At 41.7% G+C, this 21,967-nt stretch overlaps 1 protein-coding gene across 4 annotated transcripts in view; it reads left to right on the top strand.

Moving 5' to 3' along the window:
* Ntm (neurotrimin) overlaps window positions 1–21,967 on the top strand; it is a 956,051-nt gene that overhangs the window by 545,565 nt on the left and 388,519 nt on the right. For 3 of the 4 annotated variants that reach the window (XM_051196962.1, XM_051196959.1, XM_051196960.1), the window contains exon 2: window positions 1,912–1,996. In XM_051196962.1, the coding sequence (XP_051052919.1) occupies window positions 1,912–1,996 (85 nt within the window). Of the gene's footprint in view, window positions 1–855; window positions 1,997–21,967 lie in introns of those variants that run through there. The other variant, XM_051196961.1, reaches the window with a different exon arrangement.

Here is a 21,967-nt window from a genome sequence, read left to right as displayed (position 1 = left end):
ACTGGAAGTCCCTCAGAAGGGATCATATTGGTATTACTCTTACTGTCCCTACCGATCCACTCTGTTCCCTGCACAGGGACTAGTCATGGTCCATCACAACTAGGGAGAAGGGAGAAACATGATGTAGGCACAGAGGAACCAGAAGCAGACAGAGAGAAATCACAGGTCCTGAGGCATAGCCAGTCTTTCCTTGGGCTTCAAAGATGTAAAGAAAGCCACACCTCTTGGACATGAAATCAGGTATGCCAGAGTGTGAACCTGGCAGGACCTTGAGAATTTTCTTCATAAACCAGGCAGTTGCCCATGCTTGTTTCCCTTTTACAGGGCAGTGTACTCAGTGTCTGGGGTGCAGATGAGGAGTTGAGAAAGGCAGTGTTGATCTTGACCAACATTTTAATAGGACTTTGCTCATTTCAACCACCAAGACGCTTCTGGAATTTTCACGTTTATATTTTACATGGACAATCTCTTTAGAACGGTTGTGTTTAGTCTATGGGGTTTTAAGGAGCTTTTAGGGGTGGGTGGAGTGCAGAGGATAGTGTAATGTTGAATAAAAATGAGACTATTTAAAGCATCCTCTAACACTGCTCTCTAAAATGCTGATAGAATTAATTTGACCATTTTAAAGGTGCACATATGCATGCTGCAGGCTCTTCTCTTCCTAGTTAGCTTGTGACCCTTATTAAGACATCTAGGGCTTATTAAGACCTCACAGTAACTTTGTCTTCTTAATTGCGAAGAGCTTGCTCTTTAAGTCCAGAAATGGTTAAACCAGTGGCCAGAGGTGGTGCACCGCCCTGCCCTGGCCCGGCACGGCGGGGGTTAAGGTGGGCTCCAGCGCCCCACACCCGCTGGGATGAGCGCGCAGTCCGTGCCACCCGCCCGCTGGATTGCTTGGAGTAGGCACCGAGAGAAAGTGGCGGTCAGGGATGGAGCTGCTGCCATGACAACCCCGGCGGTCGGGGCCCGCGCGCGTCGGGGCTGCTCCCGGGAGGAAGGCGGCGCGGAGGCCGGGGGCGGCCGCTGAGCGTGGCGTCCGCGGCTCCGGTGCTGACTGCGCTTCGCCTTCTGCAGCGAGCCAGAGAGCAGGCGAGGGACCCCGTCACGGTCCGCCCTCCCGGGCCGCTCGAACCTCACTGCTGCGCTGCAGAGACGACAGCCCAGGCTGCGGCGCGCATCTGGGCTCCGAGTAAGTTGACCGAGGCTCTGCGGCAGGATTTCGGAGTCCGGATTGCTTGAAGCCGGCTGAGCAGTAGCCTGGCACCATCCGTACCGCCTCTTGCGTGCTCTACTTTCCATCTGCTATTGTTCCCGATTATTTCTGGCATTGAGCCTTGCTCTGAAACTTAAGAAAGTGCTGGAATTCCCCTTGTTCGACTGAGGAATCGCAGACCACATCTGGGTAGCTGGATGCAACCCAGCCACAGCCCTGTTGGATACCAAAGTGCTTACTCCTGTCCAAAGTGCCATGCCTGAACTGCTACAGGGAAGAGGCAGCTCCTGAGACCCGCACCTGTGCGCTTGCTTGCCTGCCTTGCGCTTCTCCTTTCTGGCCACCTTCCTGGACACAGGCAGCACGGAGAAAGTCCGCCTCGGATGTGTGCCCTGGAAACTGGTTCTTGGAAGCTGGCGAGCTGAGGCTGGATTTGAGGGAGGAATATTAGACTTGGAGGAGTCTGCGCGCTTTCCTCCTCCCAGTGCTTCGCGCGGTCGCTGCTAGTTCATCGCAGGGTCCCCGCGCTCACTCCCCACCCCACCCACTTCCTGTGTTCGCCCGGGGGGCGTGTGCGTGCCGCTGCCGGAGTTCTGGGAAGTTGTGGCTTTCGAGAATGGGGGTCTGTGGGTACCTGTTCCTGCCCTGGAAGTGCCTCGTGGTCGTGTCTCTCAGGCTGCTGTTCCTTGTACCCACAGGAGTGCCGGTGCGCAGCGGAGATGCCACCTTCCCCAAAGCTATGGACAACGTGACGGTCAGGCAGGGGGAGAGCGCCACCCTCAGGTAGGGAACTGCCATTCTACGAAATAATGATTTGTTTGGGCTGGGGGACAGGGGCAGGGGGTGCGGGTGTGTTCAATGTCTCAAGCCAGGGCTAGTGAAGAGGTCGCTAGTTCCCTGCGTTGCACAATTCCTGAATTAGCATGCTCTGCCAAGGAATGTGGCGATCACAGGGCCATGCCTGTGGGAAGATCTGTGGATCCCAAACCTAGCTTCTAGGACTCAGGGGTTTGTTAAGGGTGATGTGCTAGCCATCTCAGTTTTAGGGCAGTGGTCCTGTGCTGCCTGTTCCTGAGCCTGAAGGCTATGGTGACCTGGGACTTGCATGAGACTCAGCATGGATGATCTCTCTGAAGTTAATGAGTCCCAAAGCAGGGACATGGCTTGGTGGCTATGCCCCACTGTCCGCGCCACTGTCAATTGTCACCAGGGACCGGATTCCGCAAAATCTCTTTTCCCGAGCCTGGTTTTACCAATGTTTTTCTGGGCTGTCTGGATTCCATGAGACGGTGGGCAGAGGCAGATGTGTTCTCCGGTCTGAATGTGGCTTTTGGACACTACTAGCACCATGCCCTCTGATGTGTTTGTTGAAAATGCCATTTATAGGAGTGGGCTATGCTCTGTTTGCTCTATCCACCAATTCTGTATGTGCAAAACTTGGCACCCCCCAAAAAAAAACCCTAGGAAGAGGGTTGTGTTGGGTCAGGGATGATTTCTAGGACTGAGGATTGCAAGACCTGGAAAGGAGGAGAAGAAGCTTGGCTATATTTTGTGTTAAGTGGGGCAAAGACTGTCTCCCTTGTTACCTTGCTATCAAAGCACTGAGTCCTTTTCCAGTGTTGATAAAACCACACCTCTCACAGGAGGGCTACACACTGGATGATTATAATAGGAGATTTTCCTCTCTGGAATTTTTAAGAGACCAAGAAACCTTCACACCCCTCTTTGGCTTAATGTGTCCTCCTTAATAAAGTTTTAAAACTGGTCCACTGAACTGACCACAGGCGACAGGACACTATTTTTATCCCCTGACATGGAGATTCTTGGGAAATTAACCTTGGCTTTGGTGTCAGATGTGTTGGTCCTATTAGTGCTCTGAGACTGGACTTTGTGCATGATACCTACAGGACAGAAAGGGTTGGGGTGAGAGTGCTGGCAATATAGAGTTGAATTGTGGGGGCATTGTCAAAAGCACATGTGATTTAAGGAACCATGCAAGGCTGCAAACATCCCAAGATCCTTTGTCTTTGGAGACCTAACCATCATGGCTCCAGTGAACTCCTGGTTACTCAATAATACAAAAATGAACTCTTCAGGGAACACTTTAGGTTAAGCTCCCCCAGTCTCCCCCTCTCTAAAAGGACTGGGCATTTGCTTTATGTAGGGACTTCATGGGAGTTGTAACTATGCAGATTTCAGATTATTTCAATAGAAAAAGAACTCCAAACCTCTAAAACTATAGTCAAGAAAATTTAGTGCTCTCTAGATGGCTTCTTTGACCCTGACCCTTGGCTGCAGGAAGCAGACCTCCAGAAGCAAAATAGAGACACTATGTGTGGGGTTTATTTTAAATACAAATAGATTCCCCCTCCCCACTACACACTCAGAAGAGAGAAAAGAAGCTAGTGAGTGCCCTAGGGGTTTGAAGATATAAATAGCAGTTGGCCTTGACAGTGATTCTCACATTCACACAAGGGGTTTAGAGTGTCCCAAGATGTCACCCAAGGAAGGCAATAGCTCTATGGCTTAGGAGGTTCTGGCTTTTCCAGAAAATGGCTGCATCCAGCAGGTGCCAGGGCCTGGGGCTTCTTTCTAACAGTCATTATTGTATATAGGCTGCTTTGCTCTTATTTTTCACCCTCACCTCAGTCTCTTTCAAATACCAATGTTAGTTTGCATTTTTACACAGACTCCACACAGTGGTCTTCTTTGAATACAGATTGAAGTGTGAGGATGTGGTGAGGCTGTGCCTGTATACCTCAGGATTGGTCACAACCTAACCTTGCATAAAAGGTCCATCCAGTCCCCTGCTGTGCTGTGTCAGCCACAAAGGGCTTAATGTCTTTGTGGCATTCAGGAGGGTGGCTCTCTCAGTAGATGGAACCCTAAAAGCTAGGGGTTAGATGAACCAGTGTGTGAACGATACAAGACATTGGTCATAGCCATGATTTGTGGTCAGAACTGGCACTAGGTGTAACAGGCAAGCTTGTGTGTGCCACCCTTGGCCCCTCAGGTGTTTCCCCGTCCTTCTCAGATTGTATTGCACTGGAATGAATATGGAAGGGCTTCCTTGTTGAGGGTGCACTTTTGGGAGTGGAAGCACTGAATTCTTAGACACTTTTCCTGCCTTTGATGTTCTGTTTTGAAAAGTTGCATGTAGTGATTTTACGATGCATTAATTTGTTTATATAAAAATTGCTAAATTTGCATCTCACTTGTTTATAAGTTGCAACCATCTAGTTGTTCATGATTCTATTTTTTTTTCCTTTAAATTGTGCTAGAGAAGGAACTGGTCTATTTCCTTCAGTATCAACAAGTAGGGAGGCTGAAGCACCTCTGCTTCCCGGGAAAGCCACCCAATCCTCCTTTCAGTAAGACTGCGGTTCTCTTCATGACCAGCAGAGGACTTTCCGCTCTAGTTTCTTTTATTCTGTTTTCTTCTCACTAGTATCATCTTTGGGATCTTTTAGAGTCCCTACAGATTAAATGCATCAGTGACAAATTCTACTTTGAAGAAACTTTCAAAGTTTATTTTACTTTTTCTAATTATCTCTGTTGACCTTTGTGGAGCTATTGAGAAACAACGGTATACAGAGTTGTAGACATTTTCAATCTCCCACTGTTTGTGCCCTCCCTTGATGTGTTTATGAATGGTGAGATCACATGACACAGAATGTGTAACTATATGGCCCAGGCTTGTTGAGTAGTCATTGTGCATCAGGGAATGCCAAAGTGCTGTATCTCAACCTCCAAACATTGAAAGTGAATTCTAGTAATAATTACTAAGTAATTGCTATTATTATCACATTTTACAGATGGGAAACCTGAGGCATTGGAATAAAGAATTATTCTCACTTGAGCCTGGGGATATGGCTCAATTGATAGAGTGCTTTCTTAGCTCATATGAATCCCTGGTTGGATCCCCACTATAGCCCCCTGTCTCACAGGAAAAAAACAAAAAACAAAAAACCCATCAAAATCATTACTTGATTAAGGTGGAATAGCTACAAAGTTTTGAAGTGGGACATCAAATGGGGATGTTAATATGTTGAATAGTATTATCATTAATTGACCAGCCTCTGTATGGTACTATGAACTAAATGTATAGAGTAACAGTTGACCCCCCTACTCTCCGAGATTCATTAGATTATCTCACATTCTACAGATAAAGGAGTCCAGACTCAAAGGGCAAAATTTATTTGAACTCAGGCCAGTAGCAAGTAATAGAGTTAGAGTACTGGTTCAGGGTGATTTAAACAGACCTCGGACACAGAGATTTCTTAAAACTTATCAGGGCCCAATGAAATCTGTCTTCCTACTTCCCCAGTGCTGTTTAATGTCTGCCATTCTTTCCTCTTTTGTATTGATGTTTAATTGTCTTTCTTAGTGGGATGAGCTCATTCTGGAAGAGCAACGATCACAACTTTTAACCTCACAAGTGCCCTGGATGATAGAGTTTGTGAAACTGATGAATGAAGACAAACTAGAACTATTCTTCTCTCCTTATCCTATTTATCTATCACTTTATTTTATAACTTAGCAATGATCAAACAACAAAGATGTATTACATGGTTCCTTCAGAAAGTGCATCAAGTCAGGTGTTGAACAATGGAGGGAAAGATATAGACTACTGGACTTGGCTCTCAGAAGACCTGGGTCCACTCTCTAAAGCTAGTCTGTGAAGAGGGCAGTCAAGATTAACACATGGGGCTAGGGTGGCAAGCTGGGCCGGTCTGAGCAGAGTGCCCTCTTGTGGAGGTAGGCTTTTGGTGGTTAGGACATAGAACTAGTACTATGAAAAAGTAGAGGCAGTGGTGGGACACTCCTTTAACCCCAGCACTGGGGAGGCAGAAGCTGTGGATTTTTGAGTTTGAGGCCATCTTGGTCTACAAAGAGTTCAAGGAAAGCAAGGGCTACACAGAGAACCCCTGTCTCGAAAGCCAAGCAAACAAAGTAGAGGCAGTATCAAGCAGTTCAGAACCTGTAGCTCAGGTAAAGCCCAGGTACAAACCTTCACTAAACATCAGAATGTCATTCAGTGATTCTGCCTAGTGAGAAACCTGGTTCAGACATTCCACAAATGAAACAGTCACTACAAAAGTGAATTATTTCCTGAGTGTGGAGCAAGTCAGAGGCTGGATCTCTGCTCTGTCTTGTGTCCTGACTTGTAGTGACTAAACCATGTTATTTTTCTTGGATGAGTTTGAAAATAAAAAGTCTATGTTAACGTGGAAGATCAAGGCTGTAGGTAAGTAACACAGAAGATTGGGGTAGATCTAGAGAATTTCCTTCCAGATTTAGGGAATTGGGTTCTTTATGGGTCTGTGTTTGTCCTTGCAGATATTCTGAAAGCCCTGGTAAGTAAAACTAAACTTTCTCTGGGCTTTATTATCAATGGACCCATGGAGCTTATTTTTGGTTGTCCTACTACTAGGAACAACGCCATCCAGATTGCTGTATCTATAGTTATTTCCGATTTGGGCCCAAGTACAGATGAAGTAACCCAACTGAGTCCTTTGCTGACACCCATATCAATTTAGGCCTCCTCCTACTTCCACAAGTCAATGTCAGCTCCTCATGAACACTCATCTGTTTGAAGCCATCAATCCTTGTGTTTAGGTACCTGAATACTGTCTGCCTTCCTCACATGGACAGTGAATTCTGTGGGATAGGTGTACACCCTCTGGCCTATTGGGCACATTCATTCCCCTGTGGCTTTTCTTCTGGAAGTCACCAATAAATGAGCTGTATGGATGAGTGAAGAAATGTGTGTCAAAGATCATTCCTTTCTTCCCTTGACTTTCTCTTTACTTTACCATCTTGTATTGTCCTTGTCCTGGGATGTCTTTGATGCAGCATCATAGTTGCCCTGGTAATGGGTGGTGTGGAGTAGTTTCTGACAAGGTAACATGTGCAGGTTCCAAATGCATGTAATTCATTGAGCTGGCATCTTTCTGAGCTCCATACAGATGGGCTGTGTTGCTCCTTATTTGCTAGCTGTGCTGTGACGTGTGCTTCCTTCGTTTTACTACCCAGTCACCCAATCTTTGAAGAAATGTTCTTGATGGCATGCCAGTGGAACCTCAGAGAAGACAGTCTACTAAAGATGAGGAGGGGGACAGAAAACATCCCCGGTCCCATCTTCTATTTTCAAAGTCCATAGGCAGCAACTGTCTTGTGGTGGAATTATTGATCCCTGCTTCTGGCATCACTCTTTCTGAATAGCATTGCCATCCATGAAGCATGCACTGGGTTTATTTACCTCCTTGACTTCTCTCACGGTTGCTGACCATGCTCCTGTCAAGAGAGGGTCAGCTTTCATCCTGTGGACTGAAGTTCTGAGGACATGGGCAGATGGACCTGTGCAGGGAGGTTCCGAGATCATGCCAGTCCATCATGGAGCCAGAAAACAAAATGGGAATCATGAAAAATCCACCAACTATGGGGCAGAAGGGGTGAGAGTGTGCCAGTTCTTACTGGAACCCAGTTTTCCAATATCCCTTCCCTTCCCCAGAAGTGTGCTGCAGAAATAGTTATTCTTTCCCTGTTAGGACCACACAAAGAAGTTTGAAAGGATTACAGAGATCATGAAGGTCGGTCACAGAGTTTTAAATGTAAGGAGAACAATGACCATCAGTCTTGCTCCAAAGTGAGAAAGGTGACATGCAGCATCAATTCCAGTCCCTGGCTGTGGGCTTACCAGGCTGCTTGTGCCTAAAGGAAGGGGGATTTGCCCTCTAAATATCAAACCGTTCTGCAGACCTATTGGGGTGCTCTGATATAATTGGCTGACATTTGTCACCACATTTTTGGTTCTCACCTAACTCTTCTTTCTTTGGACAAAAGCATGTGTTATTATTACACTGCCTTTGGGTGCCACACAAGCCTGTTTCATGTCTGTTAAGCATTGTGCTGAGGATTTTCTCAGCCAAATCACAGAGGAGACACAGTTCTTACTCAGAATCCACAGACTGATAAACAATAGAAAGCCTTTTCCCCAGACCACAGGGGCAGATAGTAGGAGCTTGGACCTGTCTTTTAGGACTTTTTTCTTTAGGATAGAGAGCTGGCCTCATCTTATCCCTCTTTTCTTCTATCCAAGTCCGTCTGCTACCAAGGACTTGTTTGCTCTTCCTTGTGTAACACACAGCTCCATTCTTGATGAGTTTTGGCAATAGGTCCTGGACTATGAAGAATTTATGTAGCTTGTGGCATGAATACACAGATACCCATTCTGCCTTAGTAGGCTCCTTCTCGGAATCATGGGCTGACTTATTCAGAAGAAAATTTAGTCCAGGTTCTACCATTAATCCTGTGCTTCAGACCTCAGCAGTCTCGGATTCTCACAGAGAGGTCACAATTCCTCAAATATGTCTGTTTTCCCAAAGTGGGAAACGAAATAGTTCCAGATAGACATAATTCTATAAGGATGCCACAAACCAGTGCAACTGAATGTTAGGTGGTTGAGGTCCAATGGGAAGGGCCTGGGTCTACCATTTTGTTTGTTTGTTTTTCTTATATGTGAAACAGGACCATTCACATCTCTTCTGGGGTATTGAAAAATTAATGTTGACATGTATCTACTCTTTAAGGCTGAACATTTCACTAAAGTAATTTTATTTCCCAAGAACAGGACAGTTTGTGAATTTCCATTGCATAATTGATGACAAGGAAAAATAGTAGACAGTGTCATCAATACCATATTTATCTGTCTGCATGTATAAATACATGTAAATGGTCTACAACTGTTTTTATAATATAAAAGTTTTATTGGATTTAGGAAGCATTTTCAGATTTTTCATGTGCAACAAGAGAGGAGATAAAAGAGAAGTTTAATTGAATGACAGCTGGTGGAAACAAAGGTCTCTGACACAGAATACTGACCAACTTCTTCCGGCAGGCATGTACTAGGGCACAGAGTGATGCATTAGAAGGAAACTGAACTTAGAGTCAGGAATCCACACAAGTATCTCCATGGTGCAAGCATCTTCTCAGTGTAATTTCAGACAAACAAACAAACAAACAAAATGCATCTCTTTGTTAGAAGAGAACAGTTGCTATACAGTCCATGGTATTGTGCTGGGTGAAAATAAAGAAATGAACTGTTGGAAGGTTTTTGCTGATTGGAAAAGCTTGCTGTCCCCCATGGTCTGGTAGCTTATCTCAAGGGCTTAGCAACATGGGACTCCTTCTCTCCCCAGGAGAACTTCCTGCTCTCTACCTGCCCTTATCTGGAGAATGTCCCTGGGCCTGGAGGACTAACCTTACCTGAAAGCTGTCTTTAAGCCAGATGCCTGATTCATCTTTAGCTTAACCCTTGGCACAGATTCCTATTAAATGACTTATGCTAGGACCTCTGCTTTAGGGACCTATTGCCTTATACAAAACCTTTTGATAGGAGTGTACCACTTAATTCAAATTAGGGTTTGTCCTCAGGATATCCAATCCTATATATCTCTTATACGCTGCAATAATTTTGAGCTGGTTCACTAAAGGCAGTCTTCTGGAGAGTTGTCTCTATTCATGTTCAAGGGCAGGATACAGAGCTTTCTGCCACTGCTTCTGAGCTTTTGACCTCTTGGATTGATGGCCAACAGGCCAAGGGAAAAGGGGACCCCCACACTGCAAACCTTTACAGCAAACTATCTTTTCATATATATATATATATATGTATATGTATATATATATGTATGTATGTATGTATGTATGCATGCATGTATGTATGTATGCATATGTACATACAGAGTTATATAATATCCACATATTTTATCCTATTATCATTATAAACCATTGTAGCTCCAATAGTCATGTAACTACACTTCTGTAGATTTACTTTATTTACTTATAAATGGTTATATAATGGTAAAGCCCGCATAATCATCTGTAATTCTGTGTACATGTATGTGTGTGTGTGTATGCTTTCTCCAACACCTTTGCTTTGATCTATGAATATTCTTAGGTTCCCATCATTTCTTGAGACTTTCACTTTTGAAAGGAATAGAGAAAAAAGTATGCCTTCATTTTTCTTAACAAGATTGTTGCATAGCAAGTTGTGACAGTTCATGGCTCTGAAGATGAATTTCCCACCAAACAAAGCCGTCTAGAATGTTTTATAAAGTAGGTTATCAGAAATTCATGGACAGATTTAGGCTGGGTGATCTCTGTCCTCAGACGATTAGTCTCTGATAATATGATATTAAAGGGAAGTAAGATAGGGTAGGATGCCATGTAGCAGGGGATCTTTGGGTATGTTCATCTTCAACAATGAAGTTCTTTTGTCTGCCTTTGATATCTCCTTGTCATTGGAAGGCAGGCCCAGAACTTGCATGGTGAAAACCTGTATTTGGTAATTTTCTATAGGGTAGAGAAAAATCTGGGATGCTTCTAGTATTTAAAAATTAGTTTGGAATTCACCAATAGGATCAAGGAAGCCCTGTCTTCTAAAGCCAGTGGCAAAAGGTATAAATTAGTTTGAGTGTAATGAGCTATTATGAATTGCAGCTTCCATTTTTTTAATGGTCTGTTTGTCAAAAATCATTCATTCACACAGCTGAGTTGTTTGGATTTGTTTTGGAGTGTTTGGCCAATTTTATGTCTTGTCAGAGTGAAATGTTTTTGCTTAGAAAGCTTTTGGGGTGAGCTTTGTCTTGTAAAATGAACATATGAATTAATTTTAGAACTTGATGATGGATTTTTAAAAAAAAATAATAGAATTTTTAATGAAAACAGCATCAACCAACAGACTGATAGAAAATCATAAAACTGAAATCAACCTTCAGACAAAGCTTTGTTGGCCCTATGGAGGCAAAGGAAGATGTTTTTGTATGAAAGTAATTTCTTATCTTGTCTGGATTTTAGACAGATCATAATGTAATGAATGAGTGGAAAAATTGCTCTCATACTCAGAAAAATCATCTTTTCACAAATTTTCCCATCAGGAGAGATCAATCTAAAACAATTGTAGTCACACCAGAACGTACAAGTAAGAGAGTAAATAAATACACATTATTTCTAATTGAGTGCTGTTGTTTTTATATGTGACCACTATAAAGTTGAGTACTATGGGGCTGTAAGGAGATCTATGCCAGTAGTTCCACCACACAAACAAAGTAGCAAATAAAGAAATAAATGTTTCTTGTACCTTATATATAGTCATATTTGGAAATAGGCTTGAATATTCTTTATCCAAGATGCTTGAGACTTAGATTTAAGGTTTGAAGTTTTAATAATGTGCTTGTTTGTTTGTTTGTTTTTAATTTTGCAATTGCATGATGAGAAGTCTTGGGGATGAGGTTCATCACCCTGTTCATAGGAATTTCTTTTATGTTTCATATATATCCTGTGTAGGTAGCCTGGTGGTAATTTTAAATAATGTTGTGGATGACATTATGTTCACGGTTCAGAGTTTTCTGCTTCTATTACACTGGTGCTCATAGAGTTAGATTTTGGGGGTTCTTTGAACTTTTGGATTAAGGGATGCTTCATTTGTAATGAGCTAAGATGGAGTTATACTGCAGTCAAATGCCTGAGCCAATACACACAAGGAGAATATTATGTGATGGAGAAGACAGAGGTTGGGGTGATGTGCTTGGAAGACAGGAATGCTACAGAGTTAGTAATAAAAAGTGAAAGCAGACCAGGTAGAATCTTGCATGTGAGTTTCCAAGTGATGTAGCCTTGTTGCTCTTGGGGTCTCAGGCTTCCAACCACTGGAAGTATGAGACTATAGTTATTTATTGTAACCATTTGGTTTGCTTCTCTGTTATGACAGCCCTACAGCATTGTAAAGAAAGGCCTTTGTTAAGTAACAGCAGTCATATATAAAGAACTACAGAAAGGCCCCCTTAGACCAAGTACTCTTCAGCCATGACAGGAACCATAGTGGCCCACAGAATAGGTGTCAAAGTTCACAATGCTGTTTGTTCCCAGGAATGGGGCCATCCCCTGCCATTGCAATTGCCAGGGAGGCTGAGGAGGCTGAAAATAGTTAGTGTTTTCCCTCACTCTCAAAAGACCACCAGAATGAAGTAATTTCTGCTTTTGCTTATATTATGGTAAAAGCTGTCAACTATGAGGCAGCCATTTTCACCTCCAGATTTTTACCATGGTAAGAATGAAATTTGACGGTGGTACATGCTTATTTATAATGCCACAAACCTTTCTACTTTGTGGATTTTACGATCTGCCATCATTAAAATCTCCTTTGATTTTTGATTTTGATTTTGATACTCTCATCCCCTCCCTTGGTGTAAAGTAGCTATTTTGGAATATTTTCACCACTGAAGTAATCTCAACCAATATTGGGTGTTTTCCTTCCATGTCCTACTTATGATGAGCCTGAAAGGTGAATAGATGTCTTTTTATGTCTTCTGTTCTTTTTTGTTTTCATCTTCCTCAAGACTTGCAGTGATGACAAAGCAGATACAATAAGTCATATGGACCAGTTCTCTTTCAGCTACAGACAGTTACTCTGCATCCTGACTGTGCCCTTCTCTCTGAACTAACTACATTGTCCGGCTCTGAACTAGCAGATTGCCCTTTTACGAGACATTGAGATTGCATGCCTCTCTCATGCTCTTGACTCACCACCAACTTTCACTAACTGCCTGCTCCTCAGTCGTTTCCAGGCCTGGGAACTGTCCACACTAAGCACACATCTGCTGTCCAGTTGTGAAGGCCAGAAACCTAGCAGCTACTTTGTTTTTCTTCCTATTTTATGCTGTCTTTAATATGCTGAGTTTGCAAACTCAGTTTATCTTCACATTAAAGAGATTCCTGAATTGGACCACATTTCACCATCTGATTGAACAAAGTCAAAGGTCAAAGTCAACATCTCATTCTTAAAGTACTTGATAGCATGCCTCTGATTTTTTGTTTTTAAAAGAGATTTATCTGTTTTTATTTTATGTATATGGGTATTTTACATGCATGCATCTATGTGTATCATATGCCGGTACTGTCTGAGGAAGGCAGAAGAGGTCATTGGCTCCTCTGAGCTGGAGTTACAGACAGTTGTGAGTTGCCATGTGGGTGCTGGGAGCCCAACTTGGGTCCTTGGAAGAACATCCAGTGATTTATCCACTGAGCCATCTCTCCAGCTCCTATCTGCTTGTGCTATTAAAGAGTCATTTCCCAGTTAGAAATCTCTTGCTTATCATTTTATGGACATAAATTATGTTACATGATTGTGTTCCAAACCCTGTTTTGGTCCAATTATCCATGGAATGAAATGCAGACTCATGGTACTGTGAAGAGCATTCTAATCACCCGGAGTCCATCTTTGCTGCCTCCCCAGGGCAGTGGCATACTGAGCTTCTCTTGCCCTGGGATCCAAGTCTATTCTCTCCGCTAGAACCTGCTGTGGGAATGTGTGACCACAACCCTCAGGGAAGTTGTGTGTCCTTTCCAGTGACACATCCTCCTGGCCACACTGTTAGCAATAGCTATTCCCATATCCCCCTTGTTGTGCTCCCTTCTGTATCTGTAATTTTCTTCATAGCCTTAACACTTAGAAAGACCGGTTATTTATTTATATGTTACTTATTTATTGTCTCTTCCCCTAAAATGTAAGATCCACCAGGCCAGTGAGTTTATTGCTCTCATTCATAGTGACTGAATTACTGCTGGGACATGCAATATATTAAAGGATATTTGTAGAGTGAATGAAACATTTATTAGGAATAATAGTAGGCTATTAACAGTGAAAATTTTGTTTATCTTTTGCTAGGAAGAGGAAAGTCTGTAGTGGCATGGGCTCAGGTGTTATTAAACTGTGCAGATAAAGGTGGATGCTGCTGTTGGATTTGCTTCTAGGTCAGACAGTGGAATATGATGTTGAGGAAGAATTTTCCTGGGAAGTGGACAATGGGACACACTTCATAAAGCCAGATGTGTGGAATCTAAAGGGCCTTTAAATATCCACCTTTACAAGGAGTTTTATAGAAATCTAATAAACACTGGGAAATGAGGATTATTTCTAGCCTGAGGCCTACAAACGTGGAAGAAGACAAGGAAATGGCATGCAGAAGGCAAACCATGAGCCTGGAATTTAACAAAATGTTCTGTTAATTTCAGACATGATTTCTTTGTGTAGTCCTGGCTGTCCTGAAACTCATTCTGTAGCCCAGGCTGGCTTCAAACTCATAGATTCACCTGTCTCTGCCTCCTGAGTTCTGGGAATGAGATCTACATCACCTGCCTGGCAAGCCTGCTTTCTTAAGTAACTGCTGCCTTTCCCAGGCTCAAATCCTGGCTCAGCCATGCAGGTCTATGATCTCTGGGATACTGACTCATTAAGTTGTGACTAAGTTTACCATCACTTAAGTGCTCAAAACAATGTGTGGCACTCTGTATGTGGCCGATACCATTGGTACAGCTGAGGGCAATGCCTAGTGTGAACTGTCTCTGGACAGACTCATATGCTTGCTTGCCATCTGTCTGCAGAAGGCAGAGGGCACAGAGGACTGGGCAGTATCAGACACTGCTGCAGTCTGTAACCAGATATCATCTTGGTAGTTCAATTGCTTCTGGAAAATCTATGCTAAATTCATCACTTTGGGACTGACTGGTGGCTCAGGGCCAAGGAGACCTGGGCTTGGGATGGACCTTGGTTCTCTCACAACTCATCATGAGATGCTGTTAAGAATATCAGCTCTCCTAGACCTCAGCTACCTGCTGGAATAGCTGGGCAGGCATGTCCCACCTTGCTTGGTCCACTACTTTGCTTTTTTTTTTAAACAAAACAAAACAGATTTCTAGTGTCTAAAATATATATTGTTTATTCTTGTTCACCAACACAATCCATGGCTGTATTTTCCAGTTTTTCTTAGGTTGGTCATGTGACTTAAGTAATGTAAACAATAGCTATGAGTGGATTGACCACCACACTCTCCCCTGTGAACTACATTGAGCTCTTTCTCCTGATGCCATGTGGCTTCTGATGCCTAAAATTACCTTGGAAACTGCATCCTCTGTGGCAGATGCTCCATCAGAAAAGTCCCTGAACAATTGCACAAGAAAGAGTTCCTGCCCCACCCTACCAGCTGACCCAAAACCTCATTAGATTACTACACAAGGGAACAATGGGCTTCTGTCTGGGTCTGAGCTATAGAGATTATTTGTTGGCATAACTATCTACATCTAAATCAGTACTCAACAGTTACTAAGTAATCCATATTTTTCATTTTAATGGTATGGATATATACATGATTTTTATCTCAAGCTTATGAACTTATTAATCTTTTTCAGCAAACCTTTCGGTGATTTTTTTTTAACATGTCTGAAAGCCAGACCCATGGCCTTTTCAAACTGAAGCCTCAAATGTTTGATTTTCAATTCCTTGACGCTTTATATCTCTGAACCAAGTAAAATGTCTCCTTTACTGTGAGAGTCTGTGAAAACCAGCCACAAAGAAAAGTTTTACCTTGAAGCAAATTAACACATATCCATGATGGCTATAACTGAGATATTGCAATTAGTGGAAATGCCTCTCAGATGACAAATGGCTCATTAGTGGCAGAGTCTCTTATTTAGTGTAACCCTGTGTGCTGAAGGAATTCTAGTTCTTGGTGTTTTCATTGACAGCCCTCGAAGAGACTGATGGATGGTCTGTAGGCTTGTTCTTGAAAATATTGATGAGAAAGGAGGCAAATCTGCTGTCAGGAGTCAGACTGTGGAAGAGAATCTTGGTGCTGGAATTGGGCTACTCACATGGGACTCTGTGTATTGGAGAAAGGAAATGTTGGCAAGGGGAGGGCATAAGGTGAGGTCACGGTAGGAGTAAGGTGTGGTCATGGTGGGAGAGCTTCAAAGAGAGGAAGAAATGTGGAAGCAGCAACTCAATATCATCTTATTTCATGATTGAAATTTAGATTTTGTAGCTTAGTAGGCCGAACAGCTCCCTGCTTACAGTACGGGACTGATGTAAACCTGTAGAATGTACCCACATACCTCTCTACCAGCAGCTCTGTCCTCTGTGGTTCCTATTTACCCCTATATGACTGCCTCAGGTATCAGAGAAAGTCTTAGTGACAAGAGAGAATATGGTTGCATTGGAAAAAAAATATATCTTTCTCAGGTCCATTTGGCCCAGAAAAGTTGGCTTATGTGTCCTTCCTACAACTTGATGAAGTCACTCACCAGTGCCTGGCAAAAGGGTAGTCTCCATTTAGTGACTCCAAACAACTCCTATGTATCCTGAGCATGAAAAACTATACTTATCAGGGGCCAGTTATCAAGTAAACAAACAAGTAAGTCATGTGGGGTAAAGAATTGACAGAAAGTAAAATGAAATAAGGGGGCCAGTCAGCTGGTGTGTAAAATCCACTTGCAAGTTGGGGAGAACTGTACATGGTGGGCAAGGGCCCTGAAAGTCCACAGAGGAACATGCTAGATTAAGTGACCCCAAAGATTAATGACCTTATCAAAAGATAGCAGAGAATTGGTGGCTAAAGCTATAAACTGAAGAAGGAACAGACAGTGACCATAGAGCCAGCAGTTAGACAAGAACCAGCAGTTCTAGGCTGCAGCTGGTAGCATGGGCTTGGAATTCTGGATACTTAGGAGGCTGAGACAGATAGACCACATGTTGCCTGGCAAGTTGGGCAACAGTGAGTTCAAGGCTGGCCTATGCAATTACAATTTAGGATGGTTCTAAAAGAAATAATTTAAAATGTTTTCACTATAAAGAGATGATAGACAAGGATTTAGATATACTAATCCTGATTTAACATATAATCTATTCACATATCACATTATTACATGGTTTCTTATTAGCAAATCTAGTTTATATGTTATTATATAATTTTTTTTGAAGAAGGGTATGGAGGTCTTGCAAACATGTCAGAGCTATCATCACATAGAAATTCAGGAGCATAGAAATAAGGGTCTAAGTATTAGGAAATTAGAAATAAATAACAATCCCCAGGCCTATGTCATTTCTGCTTTCTGTGTCAAGAGCCACCCTGAAGAAATGGTCCTGGCTATCATAGTATTGTTTTGTGGCAGACTGCACCTGAGGACTCCCTTCTCCATCTCTAGCCATGAGGATCTAGTTAGTGTGTTCTACTGAAATATCATCATTCATGGGTTTCAGGTTTTTTCTAGTATGATATATAAACCTTATTAGCATTTATGATATGCATAATATTCAATTTGAAATTCTACCTATTGCCATTTCCACAGCATTGTAAATTAAGCTGGAATTTTATGACTATCTGTAAATGCACCTGTAGTTTAAGGAGGTGTACTTTTGGCATTAATGGGCTCATAGAAATCAGTTGTAGGTTAGGCCTCTTGAGCTTTCCAGAAGGACTATTTACTGTGTATTTTGTATCCACAAGCCATGTATGGTTAGAAAGTGTTGTTGGGTTTTGTTTGTTTGTTTGTTTGTTCCCTACTCATTGGATCATCTTTATTTATATCTGAAAATTGAACACTGCATACTTAGATCATTTGCAACAACTTTATTAAGCACTCAGAATAACATTTCCCTGTCCCTGTGGTTATCATTAGTATTAGGAGATAGCCTATTCATTAGTTAACATTAGCATACAATTATTAGTAGGTGTTGCACTCCAAGACCCACACAAGGAGACTGGGCTGAATGAAACAGCAGATGCTAGGAGTCACCAGATACAAATCTCTCTTCTTTCACATAAGGTGTCATGGTGGCCTGATCCTCATGCCTGTTACACTTTGGTATTGTCACTATGTTTCACACTCTTCCTTTATGCATAGGCTTCAACAGCCCTTCAGCTTTCTCCTCACAGCACTAATTAAAGGAAGAAAAGATGCAAAGCAGGGACAGTCAATGGTGTGGGGAAGGACCAGGCTTCCTGACACTGTAACAGAGATGTTAAATCACAGAAGTTCAGGAGCATCAGAGATCCTTTCACATGTATGAAGCTTCAAGTGGCAGAGTGTCTATCCTGTCAATAGCTTGGTTATTTACAATACATAATTATTTATCTACATGGAGGTATCCAACTCTTATAAAACCTGGTAGTTAAGTATATATTCTGCAGTGGAAAATGGACTGTGATGTTGGTACAGGTTTAAGTTGGGACTTAAATTGAGCTGTGAAATGATTAGACTAATCCTTTCCAGACATTATATTCTTATCTGTGAAACTGCACTAAATAATACAGTAGCATTTGCTTATCGGCAGTCTCAGTTACCCACAACCTATATTTGCAATTATTAAATAGAAAATCCAGATACAGAGAACTTATCAACTTTAACTTGCAAGCTTTTGGGGAGTGTGATGAATCTGTGTCCTGGCCACTTCACTCTCTCTCTTCCACTGTGTTTAATCTTCCACTGTGCCAAAATTACCAGTAAATCCTTATTATGCATACACATGAAATTATGGTGTGTGTAAGGTTCAGTATTATATGATCTTTCAGGCATTCAGTCAGGGGACATGGGACAGATTCTCCGAGAAGGGGTCGGACTGTGGTACCTTAATACCTACCTGGTAGAATTTCTGTGAGAGAGATGTGAACTGTCCTTTGTCCCATTTATTCATGGTGTACATTTCTTGCAATCTGAGTAATCAGATGGACTGTAGTGGCACTACGTTTTTGTGTTGCAGTATCCCAGATTTCACTTGATAATGGACTTAAGTACAAAGTTAGTGGGGCTGACAATTTGGATATGCTAAAGACACACCATGATGTACTTGCTTCCTTTAAGTATTGTTATAGAAATAAGCAATGAATACAGTCAAATAAGACATTTTTGAGGGAGAGAGACTACATTCATGTAACTTTTATTACGGTATGTTGTTATAAACAATATATTTTGCTGTTACATTGTTTAATCTTCCACTGTGCCAAAATTACCAGTAAATCCTTATTATGCATACACATGAAATTATGGTGTGTGTAAGGTTCAGTATTATATGATCTTTCAGGCATTCAGTCAGGGGACATGGGACAGATTCTCCGAGAAGGGGTCGGACTGTGGTACCTTAATACCTACCTGGTAGAATTTCTGTGAGAGAGATGATAGCAACAACAACAACCAAAACAAAATCAGCTGTGGCAGCATATAATGAGAACCTATCATTATGTGATAAATATTTTACATGGGTCATCTCATCTAATAATCATGATCATTTATAATAATCATATAAGTTAACATGAAAACTTCTAAGGATTGTACCTGGCACATATTAAGTATTAGATGTTTCATTTTATGCTACTAACAGAGAAAATTACCAAAAACCAACAAACCAACCAAACAAAAACCCCACAAGTTAAATGATTTAACATGGTTGAGAGATTATGGAAGAGAGGTCCTCTCCCATTTGTGTTTAGAAAATTTCTAGAGAGAGATTTTTTTTGAGATCTTTCACCCGTGTTTTGTCCCAATGTTGAGATGGACTTCCAATGCTCAAACACAGCCTCCCTTGGAGATTACTTAGTTTGTGTGAATTCCACACCCTTCACTCCTGTCCTTTGTTTCTCCCTGAGACCCCAGCACTGTGACACTACAGAACACATCTAGACTCTCTTCTTTCATTGATTATCCCAACAGGTGGTGCATGTCTTACTTTTTCCACAGCTCCAATGCTTTATGCTTATATCAATTCAATTATTTGTTTAAGAAACTAATTAACATCTGCTGAGAAGAAAATGCCATTGTAGACCTTTGAGACTCAAGAAGATAGGAAGTCAAGGAGCAGCCACAGCCTAAAGCCAGTAGTGCTGGGTGTGCTACAGGGGGAAATGAGAAAGTAGGTTGGGGAGTCTTCCTGAAATGGAACCTTTAACTGAGATGTGATATTTGCTAGGGTGAGTTCCTATATTGGGAGGGGATGCTCCAGGGAGAAGAAACAACCAACATGAAAGTGTTGAGGTAGGAATTCCTTGACATGAACAGATAGAAGAGTTGAGGGCAGAACTTAACCCAGAATGTGTGGCATTGGAACACGTTGGACCTTATATTATGGAGACCATGGGAGCAGTCTGATCATTTGGAACGCTGTTATATCATGAGTGCTTTCCACCTTTTGGTAGTTAATTATTATTTATTGTCTAGTCCTTATTAAAATTTTACATTCCCTTAAAAGTTATTTGTGCCTTTCTACCAGCCACAGCCTGCTAAGGAACGTCTCTTGAGTCTCACAATGAATATCAAATCCCCAACTAACACTTCCTGTAATATAGGAGGGCTGTCCCTGGAGAGTATCTGTTGTTTATTAGACGTACACTGATGCACAAAGTAGGAAGATCCTTCCAATTGAGGCATTCTGAAGATGTCCTTGATGTCTCATGAGGTAACACAGAAGTACCAGTCCTTTACTTCCTTGGATGAATAAACATTATATGGTTCCGTAGACTTTATTGTCATTCATGATTAAAGGACCCATCACTCATGGGCCTTTGATAGCTAAAATTGATAGAATGTTCAGAAGAAATAATGTACAGTAAATATTTCAGCAAAAGACTGCAAGATCCTAGTCTTATTTTTTTTGTTTAGTTTTAAACACCTTTGTCATCTTTACCATAAAGATGAAGCCTTTGTTTACTATGTAGATAGTAATTTTATATATTTGTGATGTACAATGTGATGTTCTCATATATGTATATATAGTATCATAAGCAAATAATAATTAGAATGACAACTGTAAAAAATGTAAGGCACATGTGGGAGTGAGGAAGGAAGCAAAGAACAATATGTATTGTTTGGGGGGTGAATTATTTCCGTGTTTATGGAAAACACTATGAACATGCTCCAAAAACTAAAGCTAGAACTACTATCTGTCCCACTGGAAGTGAAACCAGGATGCCAAATAGATACTAGCACACTGCTATGTACATTGCGCTTCTGTTTATACATGGCTAAGAGTTTTGAGTCAGTCTAGGTGTCCAATACTATATAATAGACAAGGAAAATGTTCTCTATCCAATAAATGAAATATCACTAAGCTCGGAAAATAATTAAACCCTGTCCTTTGCAATTGCATGAATGAAGCTGAAAGATATTGTGCTAAGTGAAGTAAGACCCAGAAACACAAATCCTGTCTCATCTTGCCCATTTGTGGTATCTGAACATGTTAACTTGAGAGCAGTAGTGAGTAGACATGTGGTTGGTTACCAGAGAAAGGGAAGGGTATGTGAGACATAGATGCATGAGTTGGCAATTAGAACAAAGTTAGCATAAGCCTGGGAGAAAACATTGTAGTAGAATATTACCCAGTAGGGTGCTAGTGATTGCTGCATTTCTCCAGGCAGCCAGAAAAGAGGGTTTTGAATACTCTTCTCATAAATACATGGTAAGTGCTTGAGGTAAGGAATATGACCACTTAGCTTTGATGCAATTGCCTTGGTTGGTACTAAGTTCTTAACTAGTCAGCAGGTACCAATGATTTTGTGATCTCTACTCAATAATTTCACTAAGCTGTAGATAACAAAGTAAACCCTTATTTTAAAGATGATATAAACATATATTCCACATCTGAATACACTGGGAACTTCTCTATTAATATTTCATGGATTTCTCTTTTTGTGTGTGTGAGCATGCATGTATGTATGTATGTATGCATTCACGTATACATGTATGTATTTGTGGAGCTAGTGATTGAACCATGACCTCACATGTTCTAGGCAGGTGCTCTACCACTAAGCTACAATCCCAGTCCTTTTCTTTTTGCATAAATTTACTTTATAGAAGAAAGTAAGAATGAGTGGGATAGGTATTTCTGAGGCCCTGGATGATGCTGAGTTCATGTTTGATGCTCAGATCCTT

Source organism: Phodopus roborovskii, unplaced genomic scaffold (assembly GCF_943737965.1).
Source record: "Phodopus roborovskii unplaced genomic scaffold, PHOROB, whole genome shotgun sequence".
Classification (NCBI taxonomy): domain Eukaryota; kingdom Metazoa; phylum Chordata; class Mammalia; order Rodentia; family Cricetidae; genus Phodopus; species Phodopus roborovskii.
Note: the sequence above shows the minus strand (reverse complement) of the source record. Positions and strands in the feature narration are given on the sequence as shown.